This window comes from Nematolebias whitei, chromosome 7, assembly GCF_014905685.2.
Source record: "Nematolebias whitei isolate Nwh7 chromosome 7, NemWhi1, whole genome shotgun sequence".
Lineage (NCBI taxonomy): Eukaryota > Metazoa > Chordata > Actinopteri > Cyprinodontiformes > Rivulidae > Nematolebias > Nematolebias whitei.
Genome location: NC_056504.1, coordinates 34,050,006 through 34,060,740, shown reverse-complemented (window position 1 = coordinate 34,060,740; position 10,735 = coordinate 34,050,006). Strand labels below are relative to the sequence as shown.

The window sequence follows — 10,735 nt, the reverse complement described above, 5'->3', positions numbered from 1 at the left end:
AAACCTTTACGTAAGACATGAATGACTTATGACCTATTTGACCAACTTAGGCACACATGTTCGGTCAATTAGTGTGCAAAACACATATACACGTTTTTTTATTTTTTATTATTTTGATACTTTTTATTTATGAAGTATCAAAAATAAAAAATAAAAAATAAATAAAAAACGATTGAAAAGGCACAGAATGATAATATGCATAAAACTAAGTTAAAAAAAAAGCATTCTAAAGAATCCTCTGTATTCCTTTTTTTTTTTTAAAGTTAATAAACCCATTTTTGATTGAGATTTTAAAACAACAACAAACTTTTTAATAGCGGATTTAGATTTTTTTCCCTAAAGATTAAAAGGATGACAGCGGCCTGTATATTGCATAAATATTTAATTAGAAAATAATAATTAAACAATTTCATCTTAGCTTTTGAGGTATGTATGCATCATTGACTCACCTTGCAGCGACGTGCGTGGTGACAGCTCTCTTCTTGTTTTTTTGGAATGAACTGACGATAAATGTGCCTTTAATGAATAAGTTTGCTGCTCTTATCTCCTTGATATAAATACATTTACATAGTTAGACTATTGCAAAGCACAGGGAGGAAACTCCGCTGTGCACTTTTTTTCAAATTAACAAGAACTCATGAGAACTAGTTACCTTTCCATCCCATGATGACAGAACCCCTCCTCGCTCTTTAAGCGGATAGAAAATAGCTCGAGCTCTGTGGGGTTTGGTGCCTTATGATTGGCTACAGTTGGGGAATATAATTTTTCACAAAACCAATCAGATGACCGAAATAGTTGTAACAGGGTGCGCGTGTTTTAATAAACAGTTTCGTCCGGTATATTATTGAAATACATAAAGACTCGTGCCGCCCACCGATACTGGTAGATATTTACAGAACGAGCCATTCTTTCAACGCTCATCGTTACGTAGTTGGAAAAGATCTTTGGGAGCTGTAGTTTATTAACTAGACAGCCCCAGTTTCTACAAGGGATACAGAAACAGCCGAAAAACTACATTTCCCCCATTTTTAACAGAGGAAGCGCTGCTTGCATCAGCATGAACAGCACTCGCCGGCAAAGTTACTAACGACCACTTAGGTTTTTATCAGAGAGACTGAGAACAAAATACGAATAAGAAAGTCTGCGTCCAGCTGTTATAGCAACACGAGCTGCCACCGGCCAGATGAAGCTGTTTGTAAGTGAAGGCAACCCGCATTGCCTGAAAGTGTTAGCTGCGCTGGAAGTGACAGGAGCTCAGTGCGAAGTTCTGTACGTCAACCACGAAGGTGGGGAAAGCATGGTTAGCTTAACGTTGTTGACTGTGAATATACGTGTATTTAAGTTTAATAACGGACATTGTTCACGAAAACAGTAATGACAAATTATTATTTGTACTTTTATAACATTTTGAGCTGAATAATGGGCCTCTGTGAAAGCAGCATGCTAGCTAACTTAGCTTGCTCTGCCATCTGCCAGTCAGAATGAACATTGTGCATCAGGAAACGACTGGAAAACATCCTTACAGCATATAACTGCTGTGTTTGACTTGTTTTAGTGTTGTTTGTTCTGGTTCATGTTGTTTTTGTTAAGCTTTTATGCCCGTATGTTCATGCAGCTTTGAATATTATGTCACTATAATTTTAGATTTGAAAACAAATGTGTGACATAACCAGTGGTGGAGAAAGTACTCAAACACTGTACTTAAGTAAAAGTACAAGTAAACAGACAAAAATGTACTCTAGTAAAAGTAGAAGTACCACATTAACGTTTTACTTAAGTAAAATTAAAAAAGTACTTGCTTTTAAAATACTTAAAGTATTAAAAGTAAAAGTACTTCATGAATGTATTACATAATACAATTGTCTACATATCTTTAAGTCTGCGTACCATATGTATATTTTGTGTAATACATTAATAGTGTTGAGCCATTTTAATGAACAATGCTGCAGAAAATACATGTTTTTATCTCTGTGACATAGTTCACACTTGGACTTGTGATTCTGTGCGTCAGAATTTCAGGGATGACATGCAGAGTTAAATGCTATTGATCAAAATAAGAAAGAGGAATGATTATACTTTTTGAAAGTTTTTATTTAACACAGAGAAAACCCAATGTGTCATTTTAACTGCAGTAAACACATTTAAGTAAAAGTTGTGTGCCTGAACAAAAGGAGCATTAGACCTAACAAAGGAACATCTGATCATTTCAACTCCAGTTTGTCATCAACTCCAGTTAAAATACTGTCTAGTCAACCTTGTAATGGGTCAATATTGAACACTATTTTAACTTCCTGACACCATTTTTAAAACTTGGACCTGAGACATCTCGTCTCCTGTCCTAGCATCCCATGAACTGACACATTTTAATATTGCAGCAAGAATTTCTTGTTCAAGTTCAGAAGAAGTTGGTTTTCAAAGATTTTTGAGTCCAGTCTGGCTCATATGGGAGAGAGAATCTGTCCTGTTGTACTGAGCAGTCTTTCAATAAGGCCATGGGTGGAGCATATCTTCTGGCTGACTCTCTTGTGGTTGAATACATTTTGGGTGTGTTAGCGGTGCTGCAGGTGCACCCAGCTCAGTGACAAATATATTAGAGTATATGTCATTGGCCCAGCTCTTCTTGAAGGTGGGTCTAACGTTACCTGCCCACTTTGCAGTGATTCAATGGACCAACTCCCCTCTCACCATTGGTTACTTTCAAAGTAACAAACAAATCAAAAAGCTGCAACATAAATGTAACTTGTAGTGCAACGCATTATAGAAATGTAGTGTAGTAGAAAGTACAGATACTTGATGTAAAATGTAGTGGAGGAAAAGTATAAAGTACCCACATTTAACTCTACTTAAGTAAAGTACAGATACATGAAAAATGTACTTAAGTACAGTAACGAAGTATTTGTAGTTAGTTACATTCCATCACTGGACATAACCTACTTTTAATGAGAAATGTCATTATTATCTGACTGAGGTTATCAGTGGTTTGGCTTGTGTTAACACATACATTCTCATAAGGAATGACACATGTTTGTGAAGTTAGATACAATGATTTTTAAAACAGTTTTTCTCTGTTAGTCTAAAATCATACGAAAGTCATTCCATGTGATTTCACACTCGCCTTGAAAAGGCCTAAATTGACACATTTTCTACAAGACATATTTTTTTCTTCTGTACACATTTTAAACTAATTTTATTTGACCAGCTTGTTGTTTTATGGGGAAATGAGGATTTTTTTCTTAGTGTGGTTAGGTGAACTTGAACCAGATAACACTTTTAGGTAAACAAACGATCTGACATTTCACATGGTCTATTTTTTGTCAGCAGAGAGGTCATGTTGTGTTCAGCCTAAAACTAACAGTCTGTCTTGGGTTCAGAGTTTTTAAATCCTGGTTTGCTTAATGAATTTAACCTCACAAAAACAGTATGAATATTGATTTAGCTCTTAATATAGATTTAGATAAAACTATCTTGAGATCAGTAACTATTACATTACTAATAATGAACTAACAGGTAAAGTACTAACTCATGGGGCATTTTTTTCTGCTGTTTTATTTTTGCTATTTTAAGAGAAAGCTTGGATCACAGAAATTTAATTAACAAGACTGGCATTTATATGATGTATCAAAAAGGGAGGTCTTAAACCCAGTTTTAAAGTAGATGGGGTGTCAGCCTGATTAAGAGAAACTGAAAGTTGGTTCCACATGAGAGGAGCCTGTTTACTGAAAGCTTTGCCTCTCATTCTACTTTTAGACACTCTAGGAACCACAAGTAAACCTGCAATCTGAGAGCGAAGTGCTCTGTTTGGAAAATATGTGGCCAAGTGGCACAAGACTGATGTGCCACCTGACACGCGTACTCAAAATTACACGTTAGAACTTTAAAGGGTTGGGGGTAGTACATGATGTGATTTAAAATTAATAAATAATTTATGTAAATCATTTTATTGAAGAATTCTGTGAATAGGCAGCACGGTGGCGCAACTGGTAGATCTGCTGTCTCTCAGCGAGCAGGTCCCTGGTTCAAATCCCGGTCCGGGGGCCTTTCTGGGTGGAGTTTGCATGTTCTCTCGGTGCATGCGTGGGCTTTTTCCGGGTGCTCCGGTTTCCTCCCACAGACCCAAAACATGCATGTTAGGCTGATTGGTAACTCTAAATTGTCCCTAGGTGTGAGTGAGAGAGTGAATGGTTGTTTGTCTCGTTTGTCTCCATGTGTCCCTGTGATGGACTTGCGACCTGTCCAGGGTGTCCCCCACCCGCACAGTGATTGCTGGACATGGGCACCGGCGACCCCAGTGACCCAAAATGGAATAAGCGGGTAAAAGATAATGTATGGATGGATGGATGGATTCTGTGAATTATTTGACATATTGTTGATTGCAAAAACAGTATAATGCTGTAGTAAAACAAAACACTGACCCAACAATGTTCAGTCAGGTCATCTGGACGGTTTATTTATTTATTTATTTTTTTTGTTGAGAGACGTTTCAGATGAAGGACAAAATGTGATGAGACGTAATAAGACAAAACCATCTTATCACCAGGAAACTGGATGGTCCACAATGAGAGTGTGCTGCTTGGTGGAGAAACAGTTTGTTTGTGACTCCTCAGATTGATGAAGTCCTTTGGATGAAGGGCGAAACGTCTCTCAACAAAAAAAGAAACCATCCAGATGACCTGAGTGAACATTGTTGGATTTTTTTACCTGGATTATAATAATAATAATAATAATGTCATCACAATGTCAGCACTGTATGTTTCCATACAATGGCAAAATTAGTCTCTGCATTTAACCCATCCACCACCAGGTGGTGCAGTGGGAAGCTATTGAAAGCGCCCGGGGGACATTTTGGGGATGAGACGTGCTGCCCAGAGACGCCACGTGATGTGCAGTGACTGGGGATCGAACCTGGGACTTTCGGGTCCCAAGCCGGCTGCCCTGCCTCTACACCATCTCGGCCCCTCGAGAGCATGAATTGAGCATGAACCTTGAAAACACTGATCATTTTTTAAAGTAAACCAATAATAAACACATTTAATTGTAATTGAGATAGATAATCTGTAAATTAATATATATAGTCCTAGTAAACGTTAGACTTTGTTAAACGTGGTTTTATGCATTTCTGTTCAGTGTCCTGAAATAACTTCTGTTGTGACTTTGGCGCTATATAAATAAACTGAATTGAATTGCATCATATTTTGAATTGAGCTAAATATAAATTTAGACAACACAATAAAAGATGACATATTACACCACATGATGCAGTACATTTTATAGGTTAGTATTTGAAGCCTTCTGACTCGGTAAGTTACAGAATAATCTTTATTAGTGGTCAGTTATATGACCGTACCTGTCTTTTTCTTCAGCCTGGATAAATCTTGCACACTCTTCGTCAAAACAAGCGCAGTTCATTGCCCTTCCAACACTGTGCTAGACACTTAATATAAAGTGTTTTTGTTTATGTTTAGTTTGATTTTGTTCATCCATGGTTGTATGTACTTTTTAAGACCTGTTGAAGACAAAATAATCTGTTATTATCTATCAACATTTCAAATCTTAGAATTAAATGAGGGTTTACTTTTTATAATTTAATGAAGGTACTTTAGCGTTTGTTGAAGTTACTATTTTTAAACATGAAAACTTTTATTGAACTAAATGAATGTTGTTTGTTACAAAATCTTTGGTCTATTTTTCTCTTGAATTACAGAGAAAGTGGTGCCTTTCCTTAGCCGTCCATCCTTGCCAGCTCTGCTCCTGCCCAGTGGGCAGCATCTTTTCAGCTCTAATGCCATTTGCAGGTCAGAAGTCAATACATACTTTAATATTTGCACAAATCATTCTTCTCCGTTCTTATATTACATGCATTAGATTACTTTTACTGTAAGACGTTTGGGTATTTTAAAAGTATTTTTTTTAATCAAGTACTTTTTTTCTGACATACGTGTAAATGTGAAAAATAAGGTTTAAGAAGTTGTTTTGCAAAATAATATAATTGTTATGATTTAATTTTATTTCTTAGACAGTAATAATATTTAGTATATACGTTGATTTTAAATAGTTTTTTTTTTTTTAGCTTTGAGCAGCAAGCTTTTAACTGGGCACGTCTGTCTGTTTTTCGTCACAGATACTTCTTTGAAGCAAATGGACAAGAATGCAACAATCTCTGTAATCAGTGGCTTGAATGGGAGACCACAGTTCTTCAGGTACACCCTTCATGAATCATCTGACCTGTGTCTTCAGTTTTGTTGGCAAAGCAGTAAATTCACTCAACTAGATGACTGAAGCTTATTGTAAAGAAAGTTTGTACATCAGATAGGAATAGTTGACCATATTCTGTGTTGAACCAAAGCAATATTGCTTAACTTCATTTCCTTTTTGTTTACAGTTGCATTTGATGTTGTTCAGTCAGTTTAAATAAACCTTTATTTACTTTTCGTTTTACAGCCTGCGTTGTTACAAACGCTTCACATGGCAGTGCTGCAGGGAAAAGGTTCAGAGGTGTCCAGTGTTCTTCAAAGTCCCTTAAACTTTTTGGACCAAAGTTTGAGCAAGGGGAACATGTTGTATTTTACTGGGGTACCGTATCAAGTATTTTCCGTTCATGCTATTGTAATTATTTTGTAACGTCAAGCAGTAGAAGTAATATTAACCAACTTACTCTGTGTTTTAGGAAGCTGTTTCTGTTGCTGACGTTGTTTTGTGGGGGGCACTACACCCTGTTTTATCTGACTCCTCTTTAGCCTTGAGTAAGTGCTTCACTTTACTTCTTTTTGCAGTTTATGTTTGCTTCTTTTAGACATATTCAGTTCAAGTTTCTTGCAGTATTTTTGTTCATTTTTTGCTTCTTTCTCCCTCTTTTCTTTCCCTGTCACTCTTTCAGGTGAGCACACGTCGGTTAGGGCTTGGTTTGACCGTGTGGCTGCCTTGCACAGTTGTCAGTCTGCTGCTCAAACGGTGCTTCAGGGAAAAGGCCTGCAGGCCATGAAGAGCTACATGCAGAAGCAACCTGCGCCTCAGAGCAGCCAGTGCAGAGACACACAGCCATGCAACAGCAGCCCTGCTGAGGTATCTGCTAGATCATCACTTAAACTGTTAGACTTCAAGCATTCTCACAGAACAATATATTTGTAGGAATTTAAATGCTTACGGTAGCTACACTTGTGCATGTAAAGCTACACTTGTGTGTATGCCTTAAGGAAAATGTTCACCTGGGGTTACTGGGAAAACAATCTTTTTTTTTTTTTTACTGTATATGTTCAAATGATTAAAATAAAACATCCAGAAGGACACGTGTATTGTTAAACGTTTACCGTATTTGCTGGCTTTGTGCTCTGTAGCGTTTCCCCTGCTTGGAAATGTTTTAATATTGTAATTTTCTTGTAAAGCAGAGGCATTTTCTAAGTGAGTCTCAACCTAATCTTTGTAAAAGATTGATTATTAAGTGCATTTAGATAGAGAACAGGGGGCAGTGTTTCACCATTTCCTTTTTTTTAAATTGCCTCACAGTTAAAATACATTTTCATATTAAACATAATAACTTCATATATCTGTATAAATCTCATTAATCTTTTTTTTATACATCTCTGCATTTGGCTAGTGTGAGGAGGGTGAGCGGGATGTTTCTGAGGAGGAGATGGAAGCAGCTGTTCTCACCTGGAGGAAAAGTCTGAACACCTCACTGACAACAAACACACACCCCATGTAAGTATTAAAAACACTTTTACCCAATGTAGCAGAAACACAGAGAGACTTGCAGAAGATGTATTTGTTGGATAAATTAATTACCTTTTCATCAGCTCATTACCCAAATAAGCTACTTAGAGGATACGACAAGATCTTTCAACACAGTTTTACTTGCAAGGGGGTCAGAGTTCACACACAGTTACACAGATGTCCCATCGAAGCTCCAGTTGCAAAGTCTACGCACGGACAAAGAGTTAGGTTATCCTTTAATACCAGTTATCAGACAGAGGCGAGGTCAAGACAACCTCTGCTTCACAGCTCACAGTTTATGAATGTGTCAGAAGTTATCAGTTATGAGGCTCATCTCTGAGTAGACAGAAAGACACTTGTCAATTTAACATTAGTTGGTGATAGCATCCGTGACCTTTACATAATTCCCCTGACAGTATTCTACTTAAAGTATTGCAGATTAAAATTATTGATGGCATTGTGTCATCTACACTTTTACTCGGTGGTGTAGTCTACATTTTTGTAGTGGGTATACGTGCTTAGAAACCAAAGTACACTGGTTAGTACAATGTAATCGACAATTTATTTGGATTTTTAAGCATATCGAACATTTCCAAATGTCTCTGATGCTTATATTTGAATAAATGAACAACAAACTTTGTACAACAGTTGGTTCTGTATTAAAAACATGTTAAAGAATTTATAAAACAGTATCAAAGCAAAGTGCTGCATACCGATAGATTGTTACTGAAGCGTTTAACTGTCGTTTAACGTATCAATGACACATGCCTAATGATATGTCATGTATCATTGGGCACTTTTAAGTGGGTATACTGAAGTTTTAAGCTTTTCTAGTGGGTATACTCCATATACCCGAGTATCACGTATAGACTACACTACTGCTTTTACTGTGCTACCCGTTGAAGCTTACTGTATATACTAGCTGAAGGGAAATTATGTTTACTGGTAAGTTAAACACTTTTGTTAAGTTTATTGTCCGATAGTCCCCCCCCCCCCCCCCCAAAAAAAAAGGGTAGGTTATGTTAAGTCAATGTTAAATTTAACTTCTTTTTGACCCACGACAGTTTGCCCCAGGAGGGCAAGCGAAACGTCCTTGTGACCAGCGCTTTGCCATATGTCAACAATGTTCCTCACCTTGGAAACATCATTGGCTGCGTTCTCAGTGCTGATGTCTTCTCCAGGTAAAAAAAATAAAATAAAATGCTTGTAATATTTGTTTGTTTTATGTACAGTATTAGAAAAAAGATAACGTTCATAACCAAAACATGTCACTTGCTGTAAATTAACACATTTTGTACCCTAAAGCATCATCCACACTCTTATCATAGTTTATTACATTATTCTGTTTTTCCCTCTTTTTATTGACTTGGAACCCTAATGCATATTTCTGCTGGCCTGTTTTTTTTTTTAAATGTTATATTTGTTTTTGTCATCGTTGTATGTGTTTTCACCGCTACCGTTCCTAGGTATGGCCGTCTGCGAGGCTGGAACATGCTGTTTGTGTGTGGCACAGATGAGTACGGCACAGCTACAGAGAACAAAGCCAGAGAAGAGGGCCTGACACCTCAACAGATCTGCGACAAGTACCACACAGTTCACTCCAGCATCTACAAATGGTTCCAGATTGACTTTGACTTTTTCGGCAGAACCACCACAGAGAAGCAGACCGAGTAAGTGAGCTAGTCTGTTTAAAGACATCAACGGGCAAATTGTTTGTCTGCTGTTGCTTCAGAAAGATGGTGTTTTTCTATTTCATGCAAAAACAGAGGTATATTTTAACAGGAAAAATTCCAATAATAATCTTAACCAGTCTTTAGAGGTCTGATCCTGTCTTGGTTTGGTTCTGATGTAGAAGGATCAACATATTTCCATGGGATTATTGTTCACTTATTATAAAATTACATAACTTAAAGTAGGATCAGTATAATCTTGCTGTTCAGGCTGGTGACAACATCTGACCATTTCCACACAAAATTTTTACTCATCTTAACCTCAAAGATTGTATAGAAAACTACTGCTTAGCTTATAGGAATTGTTTTAATTCTACAATTAGGAACCAACATGCCTGGAGATGACGTTCTCATTCCTGACACTAGTCAGCAATGTAAAAGGTGTAAATGAATAAATAAATAAAAATAAATTTAATGAACAATAACTGAAAATCTGTTTTATCAACAGAACTCAATAAGCTGCATCCACTTAAAGAAGGCAAGAAATTTAGAAAGTCAGATTCTTAAAAATGGTTGCATCCATAAAAATAAAAAAAATCAATACATTTGGAAAACATCATTAGAATAATTCTTAAAAAGACCATCTTTTTTTCAAAGTATCATAGTTTTAGAACTTTCTTTATTTTTTTTTTTATTTTAATATTGAGGAAAACAAATGATGAAAAAAATTGCTATGTCAATTTGTCTTTGAGAAATAATGTAAAACTATTACTTTTTGGCAATTTGTGTGTTTAGATTTCCTTAAAATATTGGTTTTACATAGAGTACCTGCTTAAAATGGAAAACTGGACACAAAAGTGTGGCACTTCTGTTCAGCAGTGACGTTTAGATCCTAAATCCTAATGCTTGTGTGCTGAAAATGAATCCTGACATCTGACGTCTTGTTTTGGAGCTTTTGCTTTAATATAGTGCAACTTAGAAAGCATCAGACATTAATCTCAGTCTCACATTCAAGTTCAAGTATCTTGATTGTCATTTGCATCATATATGTTATATGAGGTGGAATGAAATTTGTACTCAAGGTCCCAGTTACACCCAAAAGTAGCAAAAATATAAAGTATAAAAAGAAACCGTATTTAAGGATTTATGGTAGTCACTAAATGAACATTAAACAATGCGGTAAAAGATCTAAGCAATACGCTAATGGAACGCCAAATTATACGTTAAAAGATCTAAGATGTATGCTAAACAAACGCCAAACAATACGGTAAAAGATCTAAGCTATACGCTAAACGAACACCAAACAATACGATAAAAGATCTAAGTTATACGCTAAAGGAACGCCAAATAATACGGTA

The 10,735-nt window shown here is 36.4% G+C and overlaps 1 protein-coding gene across 1 annotated transcript in view; it reads left to right on the top strand.

The window, feature by feature from the left end:
* The first annotated feature begins 1,057 nt into the window (after positions 1-1,057).
* mars1 (methionyl-tRNA synthetase 1) overlaps positions 1,058-10,735 on the top strand; it is a 19,277-nt gene continuing 9,599 nt past the window's right edge. The window contains exons 1-9 of the mRNA XM_037679422.1: positions 1,058-1,286; positions 5,702-5,792; positions 6,119-6,197; positions 6,439-6,570; positions 6,665-6,740; positions 6,875-7,059; positions 7,592-7,695; positions 8,772-8,888; positions 9,174-9,377. Coding sequence (XP_037535350.1) covers positions 1,184-1,286; positions 5,702-5,792; positions 6,119-6,197; positions 6,439-6,570; positions 6,665-6,740; positions 6,875-7,059; positions 7,592-7,695; positions 8,772-8,888; positions 9,174-9,377 — 1,091 coding nt within the window. The 5' untranslated portion in view covers positions 1,058-1,183. The remainder of the gene's footprint in view (positions 1,287-5,701; positions 5,793-6,118; positions 6,198-6,438; positions 6,571-6,664; positions 6,741-6,874; positions 7,060-7,591; positions 7,696-8,771; positions 8,889-9,173; positions 9,378-10,735) is intronic.